At 34.9% G+C, this 22,848-nt stretch overlaps 1 protein-coding gene across 1 annotated transcript in view; it reads right to left on the bottom strand.

Annotated features, from left to right (window-relative positions):
• Positions 1 to 22,848, bottom strand: part of VWC2L (von Willebrand factor C domain containing 2 like) — a 231,279-nt gene that overhangs the window by 187,506 nt on the left and 20,925 nt on the right. The window contains exons 2-3 of the mRNA XM_055573382.1: positions 8,960 to 9,117; positions 5,585 to 6,054 (exon numbers count right to left, since the gene is read on the bottom strand). Of these exons, the coding sequence (XP_055429357.1) occupies positions 5,585 to 5,974 (390 nt within the window). The 5' untranslated portion in view covers positions 5,975 to 6,054; positions 8,960 to 9,117. The remainder of the gene's footprint in view (positions 1 to 5,584; positions 6,055 to 8,959; positions 9,118 to 22,848) is intronic.

Genomic DNA, 22,848 nt, shown 5'->3' with positions numbered 1-22,848 from the left:
ATTTGGAAAGATGCATTCTGTATCTCTTTGTCTAGTACAAACATCTTAGTTTCTGTGCCTCTCATATTAATAGGAACTGGTGCAATGGCAGATGAGTGGGTGGGGTACAATAAGTGGCGTTTCTGCAAACAATTATCCCCTCATTGAAATTTCTTTACAGCTTTTCACCCTGTTCTTTCACATATTTGGTAATCAGTTCCTAGGATATGCTGCTTTTCATCCTTTTCCTGTATTAAAACAGACATAAAAAAGAGAAATCTCCTAATCCTAACTTGAAAAATCCTTTCTACTCACTTTTATATGGACATTAATGATGGGACATAGATTAATGAGAAAATTGGGAAACCTGTCTTCCTGTGAATGTTTCCATTGAAGAGTGAGTCAGTTCTCAATCTTAGTTGGCATCAACAATTTTTATGGGTGTGATGATTTGGCAGAATACTCTGAGTGATTAATTCTCTGTCCTCTTTGCTGCTTTCCTCAAGATTTAAATGTTAAGTCCAAAATTCAGGGCAAAAACTAAACAGCTTACCACAGCATGAAAAACATTTTTTTTTTTTTTAAGCTGTAACATATTTACAAAATGTGCAAAATGAGAAAATAATCACACTGAACCTATTAAAAATAAAACCTAGAAACTTGATCAACTGTCTTTGGCCCATAATGGGAAAAGTACAAAGGTCAGTGCCTGCAGAGAAAGGCAGATTTTGGGCAAATCCAAATCCTCAAGTAGGGGTACTGGGTGTTGACTGCAGAAAATCACTTTAAGACAGGCTATGCAAAGCTGAAATAAAAAAAAAAAAAATCTCTTTCAGTTGCAAGTAGTATAATCTTCAGTGTCTGACCTAAAACTAAATCAATACAAGTTATGAAGTATAAAAAATTCCAAAAAGGCTAATTCTAGCTGAGTGAGAGTTATAAAAATATTTAGAAAAATAAGAAATTATTTCTCCCTTTAAGAAGCTCAGCATGAGATGGTTAAGCACAGAAGCACACCTGATACAACCTACATTTCCAATCAAGGTTTTCTGTAGGAAATGCTACTGTAATTTATTATTTATAATTATTTTTTAAAAAGTAGGTCCCAGTGTCATTTTGCCTGATTACACATGAAAGAAGAGAAAACCTACTACATAATGACCTTTATCTTAATACAGTATTACCAGAACACTGGAAAATTCATTTTTCGAAAAGGATAGTGTGAAAGCCATTTTCAAGCCTTATATCAGTAAGTGTTGGAAAAAATCCAAATGTTTATAAATGACATTATTTTTTCCATCAGGTGACACACATATAGCAATCTACATTTAAATTTAGTGATCAGAAAACACTGATGTAGTGACATGTTTTTGTAACTATAGTGTCAGACCGCACAACTAAAACACTGAGTGGTCATTACAACACTTGGGATGGAAAGGCAATCCAAGGTGAGCATTGGTTAGGAAGAGGTGGGGAGACAGAGTAGAAAGTAGAAGCAGGATGGAAATGCATGCTTTGTGATCAGTGTACGCAATCTGTAGGGGCCCAGAGAACACTCTACCTGAAGTTTGAATGCTTCTCTAATTAAAATGGAGAGATCAACACATAAACAGATACAAAGGCATTTTAAGGGAACTTTAACTTTTTATATTCTGTCTGTTCAATTATAACCTGACTCATTTTGTTCACCAAAATACATTAAATGCCTGTTTTGTGGTTTACATGGGGCTGGGGTTGGGACCAAGGAGCAAAAAGAAAACATTGTCCCCAGCCTTAAATGTTTCACTGTCCAGTGGGGGAGAGAGAAGTCCTTTCAGTTTACATTATTGCAGTGTGATAGAAATGGTGGCAATGAGTTTATATGCTGAAGCCAGTAAGCCTGGATTTGAATCCTAGTTCTTCTATGTTAGGTATGATGTTGGGCAAGCTATTTACATTTTGGTGCTTCAGTTTTCTTATCTGTAACACAGTGCTAATAAAAGTATAATTTCATAGTGTTATCATGAAATGTGCTGTAATACACATAGCTCTTAATGGTGTCTGGCTCTGACTACTGTCCTTGTTATAATGGTATGAGATGCAGCCCAGGATACAGCAGTAGGCCAGTCAGAGGAGGCTTTGCAGTTGAGATGAGATTTAAACCGAGTTCAGAAGCAGTTTAGTTGGACTTACACACATGTGCATAAATGGTAAAAAGGTGTGGGCCTGCATGTGCAAGCACACAGGGAAGAGAAGTCACTGAGAGTTTAATAAACCTGAAGAAGTTGGTGAGTAGAATCCAGACTGTACTAGGGAATTTTGGTTTTTATCTTCAAGACTGTCCCTGAATGTTTTTGTCTTTATACAAGCTGGTCTTCTCATTCTTTGTTTTCTGCAACAGTCCTGTTTTCCCAGCCATTAATCTCTCTTCACTTCCATTCAATTAAATACTTGGCTATAAAATAATCTTGTTTAAAAAAACACATTTAACTAGGTCAACTTTATGTATAACAACCTGCATTTTGTCCCTTGTTACTCTTTAGACTGAATCTATTCTGGCCTAGTACTTGAGTTCCTCTTTCCATGTTCTGAAAACACTATTCAAGTTTACCTCTTTCTTTGGATAATAGCGTTTTAGTAAGATTCAGTTCCCTGTCATTCTCATCTTTCTCCTCTTCTTGCTGATTTTATTTATCCAAATATCTGACTTTGCTTAAGCAGTTTCCTCTGTGGAATTTTAATCTTCCTAGATAAATTTTAATTTTTTAAGAATATGCTCATCTTTGACCTTCCTGAAGAAAAAGACAATTTGTCTGACCAAACCTCATACCATGTTGATAAGTTTCTGGCACCATAATCCCCTTGGTGTTGACCTTCACGATCACATGCTTTATATAGCCTTTTCCCCACTTCTCTCTCCAACTTAGTTCATGCCTTCCTTGTGAATGGAGATGTTCCCTTCTAGATCTTTTACTCTCTAATGCATGTACAGTACAACTACAGTATCTTGTCTACTAAAAAGTCCAACAAATGCTTATCAGATGAATGTATAACATACAAGAATATCACAATATAAGCCCCTTAATAATGCCAAGATTATTATGTGAAAGTTGCATGTAGCTTTAAAGATCAGCTTACAAGAGACAAGAAACTAAATTAGAAGAGAAGCAAGATGGCTGGTATTTACTTAGGCATAATAGTTTGCATAGATAAGTACAAAATTTAAAAAACTGTTGGAATTTTTTCAGTTGGGTGACTTTTAAAGTCAAGCTTCCATCATGAGACATAGGTGAAGACATGAAAGAATGCAGAACTCAGAGGAAATTCCTGGACACTGGGATTTAGAAAGAGTGAAAGGACCATTTATTTCAGTATCTATTGTGTACCAGTTGTTACAAGATTCCTAACTTCATATAAATTATTTCACTAATTTTTTCCAATATCTCCTCTCAACAGAAGTAATTATTATGATGGTCATTTTGTAGTGAATGTTACTCTGGCTCAAAAGTTTAAGGACTCCTTCCAAAATCTTACATCTAAGTGATGAATCTGGATATAAATCCAGGTCTTTCTGCCTCTAGAGCCAAAGTGCTTTGAGAAGTGATATAGGCTTTATTGTCAGAATGGGTGTATTTAGAAAAAGGTTAAATAACTTGACAATTTTGGACAAGTATCAAACTTGGTTGGTCTCAGTTCTTCCAATCTTATTAATTTAATCTAGATAATCTCTAGAGCTCTTAAAACTAAAATCCTTGTGAAAAAGTGGTATCTGTTTTCTTTTTTAAAAATCACATTGATTTAAAATCAATGATATTATAAGTCAGGGAAAACATTGTGCATATCAACAGATTAAATATTAATGATAGCAGGGACAGATAATTAGAATGAAGGAATTATTAACTTGATATATCTTTATTGTTTGATATGGCAAAATGATTTTTATCTTTGGAATAAGAATCTAACAAAAACAGGGAAAACTACAGCATTTTTACTGCTGAGCTAAGTTCAAAAAAATCAGTATCTTTTATTCTTTTATTTAATTTTGTAGTCAATATTTAATAATCTCAAATTTTATCTGGCATACAACTTTGCTTTGGTTAAGCTATCTTAAAATGTCTTTTTATTTTACTCTAAATAAAAATGCATACTACAGGAGAGTAACCTGATTCTAGAACCATGTCTACAGTCAGTCATGTGTTAAGTATTTGCATTTACTTTTGTTACCCTATGTCAAAATGTGTCCAATATATTAAAGATCAGAAAGGAATTGATAAATGTATGACACTCTTAACTATTATTTGATGTCGATAATGGTAATTTTACTAGATTCTCAGGCCTCTTCTCAATATTATGCAGCAAAGTATCATAATACATGAAAAAGTCTAGAATAACACTTACATATAAGAAAGTTGAATGTGATAATTATCACTGAAATTTCTCTCATGTCCTAAAGAAACTAGTCAAAATTATTGGGTTTCTTGGGTAAATCAGATCTGGTTTGAACCCAAAACTTAGACTGAATGCAATGAATTGCCAACACACAGGAAGTACTCTGATCATGATCTGTTAAAACCTTTTCCCATGTATTGACTTCTTCTACCATTTGACTCTTGTAAAGAAGGAAATTGGATCAATGCTAATAATTGAACATTCTTCTCTCAAACATAAACACATTGAAAACTAGCTATATCTTCTTTTGCCTACACATTTCTGAGCATGTTGTCACAGAACTTGGTTAGGTAAAATGAAAATCTTTATATCAAGCTGCCAGTATGACAGAAACCACAAGGCAAAACTGTCATTGCATTTGAGGACATGTTGATATATTAATTTATGCCTTAAGGGTTCAGATCTGGCTTGTATGAAACCCTAATTAAAACCAGTCATTAGAAAAAAGAGGCTCAAAGAAGAGGTAAAAATGAAGTCCATGTTACTTGACACATGACACAAGCATAAAAGACTAAAATTACCATTGAGGCTGAAAGCCTGTAAAATTAGCCTCTTTTAAAAACTACGTTTTACAAGGGACTATGATAAAAATTCAATTTTCTCTGGGGTCTTATATGTCAAAAAAAAAAAATCTAAAGATAAGAGAACAGAATGGGAACAATGTTCTACAACAAGTAAGTCCAATGCATATTCTTAATACAAAGACCACAGCTCAGAAGTGTGTCTCTGTAGTACTTGAATTTTCATACACGAAACAGATAATTCTAGACTACAATTAAATGGCTCCAAATACAGGCTAATAAGCCACACACACTCACACATGAAACTCACAAAATTTAAACATTAAAAAACACATAGTTTTTAAACAAAATTGTTTCCATCAGAAAACATATTTTGTAATAACACAATGAAATGTTTAAGGGCAAAAATAAAAGATGGTAAGCATGCTCCAAATATTTCTGAAGGAAAAAAAAAATTCTTGTGAAACCCTACAGATATTGGTCAACAAATCAATTGCCTATTGTACCGCCACAGTGGTCCTTAGGCTAACTGGAGTCACATTTTTGGAAATCAAAGAGAAATTTAAAAATATGCTTTTTAAACTGTACTTTTAATGTCGTGATCTAAGTATGTGGTAAAATGTTAGTGTTCAATGAGTAGAGAGGGCAACTCATACCTTAAATTCCTCCAAGATCTTGTAATTTTTCCCATGATATTCACAAAAGTTTTTGACTTCTTTGCACTCAGGACAGCATCCATTGTGTTCCACTTTAGTACACTTTGGGTGAATTTTAGGGCATTCTGGCTGGTCACAGACAGGTCCATCCAGAGCACAGACACACGGGCAGTTGGAATGCCCTGGGAAAAATCTTTCTCCCAACTTGTATACAAAGCCACTGTCATCCACACACCCCTTCCCTCGATAGTCATCAAAAATCAGGTTGTCGTTACTGGAGGTCTGATCACCTTCATCAGCTGGATAGTCTTCATGACTGATGGCAGCAGAGGTGACCAATCCGGGGATGACCAATAACAGTATGCAAGCTTCATGAATATGAAGAGCCATCCCCCTCCTCAACGGCTTCTGGATGTTCTCCTAATATTAGATATACTCAGCTCCTTCCATGAGAATACAAGAGGGGCAAGCTGAAAACAAATATTTAAAAAGAATGATTTGACATATATAAATAGAATATAGGTTCATTTAAACCCATGCTTTTAACATGTTTGAGATCTGTTTCTATTTGGAAGTTTTGTTGTTGTTGTTGAGTTGCTAAGTCATGTCCGACTCTTGTGGCCCGATGGACTGTAGCCTGCCAGTCTCCTCAGTCCATGGGATTTCCCAGGCGAGAATACTGGAGCAGTTTGCCATTTCCTTCTCTAGGGGATCTTCCTGACTCAGGGATCGATCCTGAGTCTTCCGCATTGCAGGCGGATTCTTTATACCACTGAGCCACCTGGGAAACCCAATTTGGAAGCTACTAAGACCTCAGATAGACTAAGTTCATGCAGCTATCTGCACTTTATTATGAAGTTTGGAGGGTTGATCCTTGACAATATATGCATTAAAATTTGTTGTTTATGAACTTCTTTTACCTTGGATATTTCAGCTTTAATTTACCTTCTGAATTTCAAAGGTCTAGCTTTGTCTATCTTGTAAGAAGTGGTTTTACAGAGACTCAATTTTACTAGTATTAATAGTTACAATTAACTCAAGAATATCTGAATGCACACTCTTTGAGTTCACTGACAAAACTAAACTAGTGAGTGAGAATGTATATATGTTACAGTCATCTGTGTGAAAACTCCAGAGATTAGTGAGAAAACATGCAGCTTCTAAAAGAAAGACAAAAAACCAACAGTTGAATGTAAATTATCATTGGATGAAGCTGGTACAAAGGCCTTCCTACTTCTTTATGCCCATAATTGGAGAACAATAGTGGTCTCAATGTGGCTTACTTGTTTAGGTGGATATGAATCTGGATTTTGAAACATAGTTAAGAAGGAAAATAGCACAGGTATTCCATAGTGAGTAACAGAATGAAAACTTTACATAATAAATAAAATGCCGTGTATTGAAAAGGATTTGTTAAAAATAAATTTATTTGTATTATTGTCCACACCTTTATTTTATTCAGGAAGTAAGCTCCTAGTGGGCAGGAAAGATGTATCTGTAATTTATTTTTACAGTAACTTGAGTCTAATATTCATGTAAGAAATAATACTTGAATTACTTCAATGTAAAATAGCATTCATATATTCTCAAAAATATACCTCTCTTTTTGACGTGCCAAAGATACTTGCATTTAGGCAATTTGCACAAAAATGCCAATGTACAACTGTTTGAAGTTTCCTAAAATAATAAGGTGTTGTCAATTCATAGAAAATGTACCTTATATACTTTGGTGTTACTGACTCTTGTAAACTTCACTTAGTATTAGTACTTGATGGGGAGTGTTGGTAGTGGGCTCTTATTTAAATGGTTAGAGTGACTAACTCATACAAAGCCTTGGAGAAATTGTGACTTTAGGGAGTACTGGATAAGAAAAATGTCAAGTAATTCATTTGTCTATTTACATGTTGCTGGCTTTATGCCAGTATTGCTAAAATTGTATATAGGACATTTTCAGATCATTTTACAAGGGCTATTCATTTATTTTCAGATTATAATAGCAGTGATAAACCATCTATTTTAGTCTAACATATGCACATAATAATTTCAAGTAAGATAAAGATGGCATTAGAAAACTTCAAGAACTATTATATTTGCATTTTAAGTTAGATATGCAAATTCTGGTAATAGTAAAATGGAAGATAGTATATTCATGCCTTCCTTCAAGAGAAAAAACTCTCTAATATTAGAATTCCTTCTGCAAATGTGATGATAAAGGAGATGGATCTCTTTTAAAATATGTCAAAAATAATGAGTCACGACAGAACCAAAAAAATGCAAACCTATAATTCTACTTGAGAAGCTGGAAGCTCCCTTTGACAAAGCATTTTTTCTCTTAAATTACTACAGAGGCCACAGACATAATACAAGCTTCTGAAAAATCATAATTTTCTAATTAAGTCATGCATTTATACATTTCCCACACACTTAGAAAGTTTATCTTAGAAGAAAAAGGAGCTACTGTGCTTTCTTACAGTTTTCTAGTAGTATCTTGTCAATACATGCAAGATAAGCCATATAAAATACCCAGATCATTCTGTTACAAAAGGACACAGACAGAAAATGATCTCTTTGCAAGCTACAGGTAGGCATTAATGTGTCAGGTTAGGGTAAATGCAAGCTCAAAGGTAATATAGGGATGTCATACTCACTTTATATAAACATTAAACATGCTTTTTAAATATGAAATATATTCTAAAATGTGCATGGAAAAAACGTCTTCTCTTCAATACAAGAAACTTATTATTTTTAAAAAACATTCTTCCTAACTGTGCTACTCTCGTGCAATTTAATATTTATTTAAGAGAAGAAATATTAGAGAAATCAAAATGTTTATCTGAAGATCTTTAATAAGTAAGTAAACACTGCTAAACTGAGGATCACTTCCCAGCTAAACTTTCCCCCTCCCCACATTGCTACATATGATTTAAAATGACTGCATCTATTTCTTTGAGAAAACAAACATAACTCATGTCATAAGATACACTTACCTAATCACTCTGGAGGTTAAATGGTGGTGGTGGGGGTCACAGACCAATACGAACTAAAAGATCACGTTTGTGTTAGGAAAGCAGTTTCTCTTTAATTATCCAAAGAATACATTTTTCAGGCTTGAATTAAAGGCAATCCATTCTACCTCCCATTTCAAAACACAGTCAAGAAGCAGTCTCCCGCCCTTCCAGAGAGAAACACAGCACACACACATAAGAAATATGCTTTGGACCTGTCTTCAGAATTCAAAGCAAGAAGCAATGCTGGTCCTGTAGCAATCCAGACCCCAGGAGCAGAATCATGTTGAACTTATTTTTAGCCTTTTCCCAGATCCTTCTATGAAATTTCCCAGCTGATTATGCCTCCTCCACACATGAGTTCACTTACACAGTGTTTGATACAGCAGTAGAGGTGATTTGGCTAGGCTCTGAGGATCAAAATCAGCAACAGCATGCTGTAGCCAAAAGCCCACTCCGCCGGCAATAACATCAGCATCATCCACAATATGTTGCTTGAATCCCCTCTTACACACCAGAAAATACTAACTGTGGACGTGAAGGAAAGGAGCAACTTTAGCTGGGTTTCTGCATCACTGAGAGCAGTTTGTAGACTGCTGATTTGGAGCTCATTCTGCCGGCAGCCGGGAATTCCTCAGCACCACGGACAGCGCCAACAACTGGCTTCTGAGCCCAGCTAGGTCGAAATCCCGAGCTGCTCCTTGAGATCAGACTAGAGCATTCTCTAAGCAGTCGCATTTTATACTGTGGATGCGTGCGTTAGGAGGGGGAAAAGGCATTTTACGTGCGTGCGAGATACTTACTTGCATTGAAATTACAATAAAACACTAATTAAATAATTAAATAAAAAACATTGTAACTATATCCAGTGCATTCTTGCATGGGCTGCAGAGATGAAAGTTCTGAAGAGCTTTGCATTTAGGTTTAAGCCACCTGCAGTCTCTGATTATTATTAACAGATAAAGCACAATCATTGTTAAAGAATTTGTGAAAACGTTTGCTCCCAAATTCTATTTGACCCTTTGCTTGTAGAAAGCCTTTCCCGGTGCTATACATAATTACACTTAAGATCTTCTTTCAGTTTAGACTTGATTCTTCTTCTTCTTCTTCTTTTTTTTTTTAAGTAGCCTGGTTCTCCTGCAGTTTGTTTTCTAACATTCAAAATCAATCTCCTGTAATTCATCTAGTCTGTCATTAGGCGTCATTGTAAAACTGTTTCTTCCAAACCACTAGCAAAGATGCTCTGTTTCGGAATTCTTATCAAAAGGAGGGAAAAAAAGAATAGACACAAATAAATGCGCAGAAAGTTATTATTTTTTATTGGTAACAGTATGACTAACATTTATGTCCAAAGCAAGTTTTAAAGCAAATTGTAAATGTTACCTGCTGACACATTTAACCAGCTATTTACTGGTTTGGGACAATATGAGGCATTTTCAAGCCTTAAAGGGAATACCCTTCGCAGTGGGATACACTGACCGTCAAGACCACGTTCGAACAGTGCCATCAGAGCCTCCAGAAAACAGAGTCTCTCCGTCACGAGAAAATATGACCGTGTGAGCCTCACTCTCATGGCCCATCAGTTTGTGAATCTGCCCAGATTTCAGATCTAGCAAATGGATAACCCCATTGCCACTTGCCTGAGCTAAAACTCGACCTGACAGAGAGAGGGGGAGAGAGGAAGGGAGAGAGAAAGAAAATCAAAGTTTTATTTCAAGCAGTAACAGTTTACAAGCAACAAAATATACAGTTTTGTTTCAGCTGTAATTCAGACTCATGTTAGATGTCAGTCAACAAATCTGAACTGACTCCTGGTTGTATAGGAAATAATCCCGCCACAATTAAGATATGCCAATGAGTAGATTTAAAAATTTTTAAATGATCTCTCTATTTTATATGTAAAGGTCATAAAATGCCCTGCTAGTCTCCTTCTATTTGGAATTAATAAATAATTTTGAGAAGATGAGATTGAAAGCAAGTAAACAATAAACCTTTCTTTTCAAGTGAATTATCTCTGGAAAAGTTTTAAAAATAGGATTCAAAACTATCTATGGCAAAGATATAAATATATACACTAATACATACATAAATATATACACACAGTGGATAATTTATACTTAACATTTGTTATACTTAAATTTGTTTATTATACTAAAATTTGTTTATTATATTACATCAATGCTTAAAACTATAATAATATGCATTTATACTTTAAAAATTGTGATACTCATTAGTCCAACAAACTTTTATTTGGAGTTGAAGTGAAAATAAATACCCCATTTCAAAGATGTCTTAGCATTTTTAATCTAATTTAAAATTCTGTTAAACTAAAATTTTGTATCATAAAAGAGCTAAATATAGCACAGAGTATTCTCATAATTTTTATACCATATATTGGTGAGCGAATAATTTCCTTAAAATGAAAAATATATCCATATACAATTGCAACTAAAACTTTTATTAAAGAAATCCTGCCACAAACTATCAGGGATTTTGGAAGTAAGTAAAAGCAATAAAATATGTCTACATAAGCTCAGTGTATGGGTTAAATAAGTGATATTAGTACTGTCCATGGGATTATGTAACCATACTTAGAAGGTATATATTATCATTCCAGTAATGACATTTAAAATTCATTAAACTCTTTCAACATGTTGTACACTAGATTTAGTAAATTTAATTACTATCTATAATTCCAGATAATCTTACAATATCTAATGATAAAGAAAATAATAACTCCTATATAGGTGAAGAAAAAGAGGTTTGGAAAGGCTAAATAACTTGCTTAAGATGACACCATAGGTATTGGAGGGAGCTCACACTTAGTCACCGGCACTTTGAATACAGAGTCTGGTTTTTTCAGTCATTCGGTTTGTCATATCTAGCACAGCATTGTTATCAGGGACACCTTCTTGACCAATGTTAAGTAGGTGATATACTGTAAAAGTAGAGCTTTACCATTCCATGTTAAAAATTCTATAATGATATTGCCATAAAGGTCACTGTGAAATATTTAATCACATATTATAACCCAAATTGCCATGAATAGTCTCTAAAACATGGTAAAATTGACCATGATAAATACGGCCTATTTGCAAGATATGGCCTTTGTATCTACTGGGCTTCTTCATCTAGAACAAAGCCTGACACAGCAAAGATCCTTAGGACGGATTCGAGTGTCCAAAGCAGCAGACATGAATATTTATTACAAAGCCCTTTCCACCAAGTCTTTGCTGACTGAGACGTTACATACGGATTCCACTTTCAGCCTTACACTATAGACAGTTGTTTGTGACTTTCCTAAGAATCAAATGACTTTCTTTGTCTCATCTTCATATAATAACAAGGTAGGTGGTAAATATCATTTTCTATTTTTGCAAAGAAAACCAAGCAGAATCAAAGCCCCTAAAGAAAAGGGAAAGAATTTAGCTTTTAAACATTTTGTTGGAGTCAAATCTCTAAAAATTATAATTGAAAATATTTGTAAAAGTTATTAGTAATTTCTGAAAATTTGATCAATAAAATAGAGAAAATAATAATATTGGAATTTGATGACAGGAATATTATTTCATAATATAATTCAACAATACCATGCTGCAGGTATTTAAAAAAGGTGTCTTTTCTTGAACAGATTTGAGTCAGCAAGGTCATGGTGAGGTTTGCAGGTTTACTTGAACTCATTTTCAAAAGACTGTAAGATTGTGTGTATCCATCTATCTGTTTAACATCATGTTACACAAACTGGAATCAAGATTGCCGGGAGAAACCTCAATAACCTCAGATATGCAGATGACACCACCCTTATGGCAGAAAGTGAAGAGGAACTCAAAAGCCTCTTGATGAAAGTGAAAGTGGAGAGTGAAAAAGTTGGCTTAAAGCTCAACATTCAGAAAATGAAGATCATGGCATCCAGTCCCACCACTTCATGGGAAATAGATGGGGAAACGATGGAAACAGTGTCAGACTTTATATTTCTGGGCTCCAAAATCACTACAGATGGTGACTGCAGCCATGAAATTAAAAGACACTCCTTGGAAGGGAAGTTATGACCAACCTAGATAGCATATTCAAAAGCAGAAACATTACTTTGCCAACAAAGTTTCATCTAGTCAAGGCTATGGTTTTTCCTGTGGTCATGTATGGATGTGAGAATTGGACTGTGAAGAGGCTGAGCGCCGAAGAATTGATGCTTTTGAACTGTGGTGTTGGAGAAGACTCTTGAGAGTCCCTTGGACTGCAAGGAGATCCAACCAGTCCATTCTGAAGGAGATCAGTCCTGGGATTTCTTTGGAAGGAATGATGCTAAAGCTGAAACTCCAATATTTTGGCCACCTCATGCGAAAAGTTGACTCATTGGAAAAGACTTTGATGCTGGGAGGGATTGGGGGCAGGAGGAGAAGGGGACGACAGAGGATGAGATGGCTGGATGGCATCACTGACTCAATGGACGTGAGTCTCAGTGAACTCCGGGAGTTGGTGATGGACAGGGAGGCCTGGCGTGCTGGGGTTCATGGGGTTGCAAAGAGTCGGACATGACTGAGCGACTGATCTGATCTGATCTGATCACCTCTATGAAGTATATTGGATTATTACATGGCACAGAATGTCTGACATCAAAATTAGTTTTACTGGGAATTGGGATGCTTAACTGCTTCTGCTGCTGCTAAGTCGTTTCAGTCGTGTCCGACTCTGTGCAACTCCATGGACTGCAGCCTACCAGGTTCCTCCATCCATGGGACTTTCCAGGCAAGAGTACTGGAGTGGGTTGCCATTGCCTTCTCTGTAATTGCTTCTAGGTTAGAAGATTTTCAAAATTACTTACCAGGATGTGTCAATTACTAATCAGGATGTATCAATTACTACATTAGTATCTACTGGTGTGAGAGAGATGGGTGGTACTCTCAAAAGAAAAAAAATCCCAGACTACTGGTAACATCTCTAGAAAGTATTTAGAAACATGTGCACAGTTATCTTTCTAAACATCCTGATGACTGGCAATAAAAAATAAACTACAAGATGAATCATTTGTCATACCAACATCACAGTCTTAATGAAAATTTAGGAAGGATATAAGATTTAGCTATATCAAACTTGGTCAGTGGAATTAAAATACAATTGATATGAAACTTTAAACAGTACATGAGGATTTATGAAAACTTGTACTAACAATGTTCATGTTGAATATGTCTTTTTAAAAATGTGAAAAAATTATTTCTATTTTAAAATTTTATAACATTTTAACAAAATACTTAATCATTATAAATTTTAATAAAACATTGACTCCTAATATGCAATTCCTGAGTAAATAGACTATTTAAAATGTCATTTAGCATGGTATATAAGAATGATTATACTAAATTATAAATGCACACATTCCACAAATATCACATGGTGTACAGTATAACAGTGTCAGACTTTATTTTTCTGGGCTCCAAAATCACTGCAGATGGTGATTGCAGTCATGAAATTAAAAGACGCTTACTCCTTGGAAGGAAAGTTATGACCAACCTAGATAGAATATTAAAAAGCAGATACATTACTTTGCCAACAAAGGTCCATTGAGTCAAGGCTATGGTTTTTCCAGTGGTTGTGTATGGATGTCAGAATTGACTGTAAAGAAAGCTGAGCACCGAAGAATTGATGCTTTTGAACTGTGGTGTTGGAGAAGACTCTTGAGAGTCCCTTGGACTGCAAGGAGATCCAACCAGTCCATCCTAAAGGAGATCAGTCCTGGGTGTTCATTGGAAGGACTGATGCTAAAGCTGAAACTCCAATACTTTGGCTACCTGATGCGAAGAGTTGACTCATTGGAAAAGACCCTGATGCTGGGAGGGATTGGGGGCAGGAGGAGAAGGGGACGACAGAGGATGAGATGGCTGGATGGCATCACTGACTTGATGGATGTGAGTCTGAGTGAACTCCGGGAGTTGGTGATGGACAGGGAGGCCTGGCGTGCTGCAATTCATGGGGTCGCAAAGAGTCAGACATGACTGAGCGACTGAACTTGAACTGTACAGTATATGATTAAAATACTTAGCATTATAGTTTATCAACAATGATCTAAAAATAAAGATATTTAAAAATATAAATATTTCAACATGTATTATGTAAAAAATGACTTGCTCTTTTTTTGATTAACATTTATGTTATCAGGATGCCCAGACTTTTACCAAATAGGGAGAAAGTAGGCAGTCCAGGGAGAAGATTGAAATAATTTTCTAAGTGTTTTTTCTTTTATGTAAATCAGTAGATATCAATAATGAATGATTATGACTATCTTCTGACCCACACATCTCTGAAAAACTTAATATTTATTTATAGATGTATCAATAATTCAGAATAATTTCTTGTCAGTTAAATCACTATCTTCTTTGCTGACCAATGAGTTTGAATGAGGATAACTTGTATTGCTATTCATTTTACTCCTTTGGATTAATTTGCTAACTTCTTCTGGCTAATTTTGCCTTCACTCAAAGCCAATAAATGAGCCAATAGATCTTAAAAAAATTAGTATTTCTTTCAAATTTTAATACTAAATATACTTAACAGTATAGAGCTTCTTTATACTCTGTTTTAGAAAGAAAATTTTTGAAAAAAAATACAGGTTTAATAATATCTTGAGCAAAGCAGTCTCAATTGGATTTGGTATAAAAACTTTAATCTTTGAATCTCTTGATGTATATAAACTCTAATAGCCCATGGAAATCAAGTGGTAGCACTGTATATGGGTATATGGAATCACTTTGGGCAAATCAACAAAAATTGAAACTCATTGCATATTAACAAAATGTGCAAATATTAGTAAAATGTTGGCATTTTTAAAAACTACTGGCAGACTCCTTACTGTCTGAGCCACCAGGGAAGCCCCAAAAGATTCTATGGGGATTCTTCAGGCAAGAATTCTGGAGTGGGTTGCCATGCTCTCCTCCAGGGGATCTTCCCAACCCAGATATGGAACCCAGGTCTCCTGCATTGCAGGCAGATTCCTTACGGTCTGAGCCACCAGGGAAGCCTTTTGATTTTAGATACAAACGTGAAAATTCAATTTAAGAGTAAATACCAAAAATACCCAAGAGTTACCTTAATCTTTTACCACTCATCTCTTAACCTAGACAAATTCTACTTAAGTTTAGGAAATCTGCATATTACCTACTACAATATTTTTGACATTAATTATAATGGCATAATCAATAGTCAACATATGCTTGATGTAAGAGGAGTTGTGATATGAAATAAATATACAATATTTTTTGAAAAGAAAAGAGATGAGTTTGTCTTTCAGGTCTGCTAGAATGAATTCATAGTTGCCATTGTTTATTGAGCACCAAGAGCACCACCGGTTACCTCACATGTCCTGCACTCAATCTTAACAGGTAGATAGTCTCCCTTTTTAGCTAATGAAGAATGAGATTCAGAGAAGGTAAAGTTGGGATTTTAATTGAAACATTTATTATTTAAAAACTCTTGCTTCTTTTCTTGTTGTTGTTCAGTCGCCCAGTCGTGTCCTACTCCTTGCTACCCCATAGACTACAAAACACCTGGCCTCCTTGTCTGTCACCATCTCCCGGAGTTTACCCAAGTTAATGTTCATTGCATCAGTGATGCCATCCAGCCATCTTACCCTCTGACACCCTCTTCTCCTTCTGTCCTCAATCTTTCCCTGAATCAGAGACGTTTCCAAGGAGTCGTCTGTTCGTATCAGATGACCAAAATACTGGAGCTTCAGCTTCAGTATCAGTCCTTCCAGTGAATATTCATGGTTGATCTCCCTGAAGATGGGACTGGTTTGATCTCCTTGCTTCTTTTTACTGACTTTAAAATTTCTTTCTTAAATTACAATTCAGATAAGTGTGACATTTGGGGCTTCTCTGTTAATGCCACTGAGTTTCCTTATAGACACAAATTTAATGCTTAAAACTGAAGAAAAGAATTATGGGGTTCATTTTAATACTGTTAAACTCTGAACATTAAACATCAATGGTCTTAAGAAGTCATTCTTCACACACATCAATTAATTCTTTAATTTTTATTTTATATTGGAATATAGCCAATTTAGCCAATTTTATATTGGAATATAGCCAATATAGCCCATGTTTCAGGTGTATAGTGATTCAGTTATAAATGTACATGTATCCATTCTTTTTTAGGTTCTTTTCCTGAATAGGTTATTACAGAATATTGAATAAAGTTCCCTGTGCTATACAGTATGTCTTTCTTGAATATTTATTTTTATATAGTGGTGTATATATGTTAATTCAAAACTCCTAATTCAGCCCCTTCCTGATTTCCCCCCTTTTGTTAGCCATGTTTGTTTTCAAAGTCTGTGGGACTGTTTCTGTTAAATTCATTTGTATCATTTTTTTTAATACTTCACATATAAGTGACATCATTTGATATTTGGCTTTATCTGACTTAACTTCACTTAGTATGATAATATCTAGGTCCATTTATGTTGCTACAAATGGCATTATTTCATTTTTTTTTAATGTCTGAGTAATATTCCATTGTAAACATATACCCCATCTTCTTTAACCATTCCTCTGGTTGCTTCCATGTCCTGGCAATTGTAAATAGTGCTGCAACAAATACTGGGGTGCATGCATCTTAACAAATCAGCTTTCTCTGGACATATGCCCATGAGTGGGATTACTGTTTTAGCTTGTGCATAAAGGTTGCTTCGCTCTCCCCCAAGGCTCCAAAGCTCTCCCTCCAGCCAGGCTCATCTGCCGTCAGGTGAGTCCCAGCATTCAGGAATCTTTCCTCTTTCACAGCTCCCTCCTTGAGGCACAGGTCCCATCTAGACCCCCCCCCCCACCTTTTTCTTTTGTCCTACTCAGTTATGTAGAGGTGTTCTTGCCCTTTTGGAAGGTTGAAGTCTTCTACCAGCATTCAATAAGTGTTCTGTGGAAATTGTTCTACTTGTATATTTGCTATATTTGTGGAAGGAAGTGAGTCCATGTTCCACTCCTCAGCCATCTTCCACATATATCAATTCTTAAATGCATACATTCTAGAGTATATGTTGTACTTACTAAACTAAAAAGACTCAATGATTCATCCCTTCCCACATTTCCAGCAAAATTATGTCTAGCTCTTCCATTTCAATTTTGTTTACTGTATTCTGTTTTTCAGACTCCAAACTGCAGTGACAATTTCATACCTTTTATCCCTCTCCATCCTCAACCTGGCCTTTATCCGTGTGTCTTTTCTTTTCTACAATTTTTCCATTTTCAACTGTTATGCTTACAATATCAAAAGTCCTTAATTTTAGATGTTAGGACCATTGAAAAGATAACCCCAGGTGATTTTTTTTGTTACAATTTCTTTAGTTTTAAATCTGTCTACAATAATTCCTAAAGCGTTCTTCAATTATGCCACTCCCATCCAAAACAAATACCATAAACTTGAATAGAACAACAACAAAAACAGCAGCAACAGTGACAACAAAAATTTGTTACAACTCTTAACATGCTCAGGTTATATTTTACGTTTAGATCTAATCACCTCACTATAAATACTCAGAGATGAAGTGACTTGCCCAAGATAAGAAAATATATTCATGGTAATTGTGGAACTTTGTTAAAATCAGATCTTTGACTTCCAAATCAGTGCTGTTTTTACTGTTTCCTTTTTACACTGAGTAACAGCATAATATCTTAGCAGGGCTTTTAAGCCCTCTTCACTAATACAAATCTGCTCACCCAAGTGTACTCTTGCATGGACTCTGTGTTCTCCGTTAAAAATCTGCCATCATATTCAAGTATATTTTTTCATTTCCTTACTTTGGAATTACTGCTTCTATTATTCCTCTGGTAGAATATTTTCTTCTGTCTTTCATGGTTAAAGAATAGCTGTCTTCATGGTTAAAGTGTTACCTTCCTTCTCTTATCCTCCTCAGTCATGTCTGACTCTTTGTGATCCCATGGACTGTAGCCTGCTGCTGCTGCTAAGTCACTACAGTCGTGTCATAGACGGCAGCCCACCAGGCTCCCCTGTCCCTGGGATTCTCCAGGCAAGAACACCGGAGTGGGTTGCCATTGCCTTCTCCAATGCGTGAAAGTGAAAAGTGAAAGTGACGTCGCTCAGTCGTGTCCGACTCTTAGCAACCCCATGGACTGCAGCCTGCTAGTCTCCATGAATTCTCTAGGCAAGAATACTGGAGTGGGTTGCTATTCTCCAGAGAATCTTCCTGACCCAGGGATCAAGCCCAGGTCTCCTATGATGCAGGCAGGTTCTTTACTGTCCGAGCCAGCCAGGAAACCCATCTTCATGGTCTCTTACCTTATCTTCCTAAGAAAAATTGATCCATTGATTAAAATCCCAGTTCAAAATGATTCTCCTCACCAAGGTGTACAGGCATCTCTAATGGGGAAAATCTTTCTTTCTCTTCTGAGCATTTATGGCACTTTATTCTTACATTCATATTGTAATAGGATGCCATACATTATAGTTAAGTATTTATCTTGCCTTCTTAACTTTGTGATTACTCTAGAAGAGAATCATGTCATATACTTTTGCTTTTTCACTCCAGTTTAACACTGCTGCAGTCAATACTCAGTTGTAACTGTTTTCACAACTACCTTTTTAGTCCTTTTTATTTGCCACACACCATTCTAAACAATTCACACACATTATCTCATTTTATCCTTACAACAACCCTATGAAGTGAATACATACCTGCACTACCCATTATAGTAGCCACTACTCATATATGGCTACTGACTGAACATTTGAAATGCAGCTAGTACAAACTGAAATGTGTTACAACTGCAAAATGCTCACCAGATTTTGAAGACTCAATATCAAAAAAGAATGAAAAATATTTCATTAATCATTTTATATTGATTACATAGCACCATACTAGTGGATACACTGTATTCAATTAAAAATCTTTTAAGATTAATTTCATCAGATTTTTAAAAAACATGGCTACTAAGAATTTTAAACTATACCTGTGGTTCACATTATGAACCACAGAGTATGCTAGCACATACTCTGCTTCATAGAGGAGGAAAATGAGAGAGATAAAAGCAACTTCCCCCAAAGTCACGCAGCTTAAAGTGGTGGGATCTGGAAATGAGGACTGTATGACTCAAAAGCTAAAGCTCTTATCCTCCACGTCATGCCCTAATACCTCCAGATGAATTTTTATTGATTGGCCCAATGTTGTCTCTCCCACTGTGATTAAGCTGCGCTCACTAAAATGTAACAGAGTCAGAGTAAATATCTCTTGGGTGTGCAGCTTCAGTTTCCAGCTGAATCTATGCCTGCTCCCAGGAATACTTGAAATTAATTTCTATTTAAGTACAAGAAATATTTCAAAAATTTCGTTTCTGTGGTTACCCTAATGGTACTTGTTGACTCCAAGAGTCTTATTGTATAATTAGCTTCCTGGGAATATATGAGAGACCTAGGAAAGCAGTTTTTGTTCTTTTAGAGCTCATAGAGGCCAATCAGGTGCCCAAGATTCATCAGAGCCTCAGTGAGCAGAAAAGGTAAGTGTTAAGATGTTATAAACTTTAGTTTTATTCTAGGGGAAACAAACCAGAATACACATTCCTTCTGATACTTATGCTTTCAACATTGACTGACAATTCCTCAGCTCACCCAAATAGTATTTTTGAATACAGTGGACATATTTTATCCAATAAAACTACTCTCTTTTGTTGAAAAATTTCAACTTGTTTTGCATCAAAGATTCCTTCAGAATTAAAAAAAAAGACAAAAATCAAATTGTTAGATTAATAAAGTGAAATTATCTAAAGTAGAGATATTTGGACTTGATTATATAATTCATAGTCCCTGAACTTCCAAATGAAAGTCATGAGATGAATGAAGCCTTTCAGTAAATAAAGGAGGTAGTGGTACTTTCCACAATAGTTTATATACTGACCAGAATAATGCCATTTTGTAATGGAACAGTCAGATGAGGAAAATAGGCAGTATATGGTTATGGAATTTACCAAGTTATATTGACAGACCTTTCAATATTATATGTTATAACAGGTTTTGGTTATACTTCACAACACTAGTTAATGTATCAAGAATTAGAATTTGAGCTTTCTTGGAAAAGTCCTTGATTGATCTAATAATATTTACCCAATAAACCATGAATCATCATGTACTATTAGCCAAAGCAATTGTTTGGATCAAAGATGCATAGAGTCCTATTTAATGAAACTATGCTATATCTATTAAAATTATACATTTATTATTAGACAGTTAATTTAGAAGACATACTTTCCTATTATTATATGTATATATATACAACACACATTAGTTAAAAGGTCAGAATGTTCACTTGTATCTTTGATCATGTAACCAAAATATAAGTTGCCAGCAATATGAGTCAACTGTTGACTAAAACTATGCAGCTTTCTATTATTTATACCACCAGGAATAGCATCATTCTGTATAAATGCATGTGTCTGCATAAATGGAATTCTGTTATAATAAACAGAAGCAAACTCAAAAATGTTAAGCTTATTACAAATAAAATGTGAATGAAAAACATCATTACGTTTCTCATTAGAATAAATTCAGTAATTTCTCATGATTATTCATGCTTTAAATACATTTCAAGCAATGGGTTCCCCCACAGAAACAAAAACACCCAATTTATATTTCATTCAAATTAGTCTCATACACAAATCATAGGAAATTTATCACAGATATACATGAATGAAGTCTAAAACAGTTGTATGCCATATATGAAATATCATATCAGAGTGGAGAAGGGAGGCTTTGATCAATAAGGAAATGATTTTTATACACATCAGAACCAATCTGAAGCAATTCTCCCGATCAATATGGATAGGCAGAAATGCTTCTCAGCATTTATTACCTGTGGAGAGCATTATTGATTAATTCTATTGATTTTTAGACTGCAGGTAGAGAGGCATCTGTTGTTTCTTTAAAAGATGCCTCAAAATGAAAAGCATCAAGAAACTATTTAAGTTTTGAGGATTTGCATTAATGACTCAACCTGGGTCATTACTCAGAGTTTCAAAAACATCATTGAAGGAGATGTGAAATTTGATTTAGTTTATTTCATACCCTATTGCCAATAAATACATTTCAGAAAAAAATATTTCTTGGGAATTTAATTTGCCTAAGTGCTGGTAACAATGTTTAAACTTCACAGTATTTTTTTTACTATGTATACTCTTGCTAATAGGTTTTAACTTTTCTCATATAGGTAGTATGGCTTGAACAAGGATTAATTTGAGTCAAAGTGTAAATACAGGTGAAAAATAAATGCATTTTAAATTTATCAGGGAAGAAACTCATGTGTCATAAAATGACAGTAGTGAGAAAGTTTCAACATCTTATTTTGGGACTCTAGTCAAGCAGATATGTTGACCTTATTTAGAGTAGATAATATATTTAATGCATACAATGCATGAAGATAAAGTTTACTTAAACTTGGTATGGACTGTTATTTATTAAGTGAACTTTGTTCCACAGAGTATGTTTTATAGGTTCATCCTAAATAAATATGGTAATTGTCTTTTGAATTACACTTGAAAACCATATCATATATAGGAAGGCAGTTCTTTGACATTGCAGAAATTCCTAAAATTCAGCAGGTGAATAAATCCAAAAATTAAAGTTTTTCCCTGCTAGAAACAGAACTTCTGGTCTTACCATATGTAGTTTTTAAAATATGTTCTCCCTATTAGGGGAGCATGAATGAGTATCTTCCTAAACAAGTGCCTTCTAAATATTACATAAATCCCTTGGGAGATGCACCAAAAGTCCTAAAAATGTTCTAACTAATTGTTGAACCTATTTAGGCTATCAACAGCCACCTGCTTTCATTAAGAAATCCTTGTAGACCTCTTTCCTAACTTGGTCTTCACCTAGGCAGCTGATCAGTGTTGAAATAATATTTATTCAGGGACCCATGCACCTGGAGCTTTGCAAACATTTCAGAAAAGCTCTTGCTGATGTCAGAGGAAAATCTAGTTTGAGTTCAGTAATGGGGATCAGATAAGCTATGGAAAACTGAAGTTCAGAGCAAATCATAAACTTCATTGTTCATAAGTAGAGAAAGGACCTATAAAGGCTTATATTTTATACACAGTAATTAAAATTATTAAATTTTATTATAAAGGAATTAAAACACTCAGTATTTCTCTCACACTTAAACTATAATATTTACTATGGTTTATGTTTGTCAAAACTAATACAATTATGTAAAGTTTAAAAATAAAATAAAATTAATTTAAAAAAAGTCAGAGTTTAATATTTTGGAAA

This window comes from Bubalus kerabau, chromosome 3, assembly GCF_029407905.1.
Source record: "Bubalus kerabau isolate K-KA32 ecotype Philippines breed swamp buffalo chromosome 3, PCC_UOA_SB_1v2, whole genome shotgun sequence".
Classification (NCBI taxonomy): Eukaryota; Metazoa; Chordata; class Mammalia; order Artiodactyla; family Bovidae; genus Bubalus; species Bubalus kerabau.
This window is presented reverse-complemented; position numbering and strand designations above follow the sequence as displayed.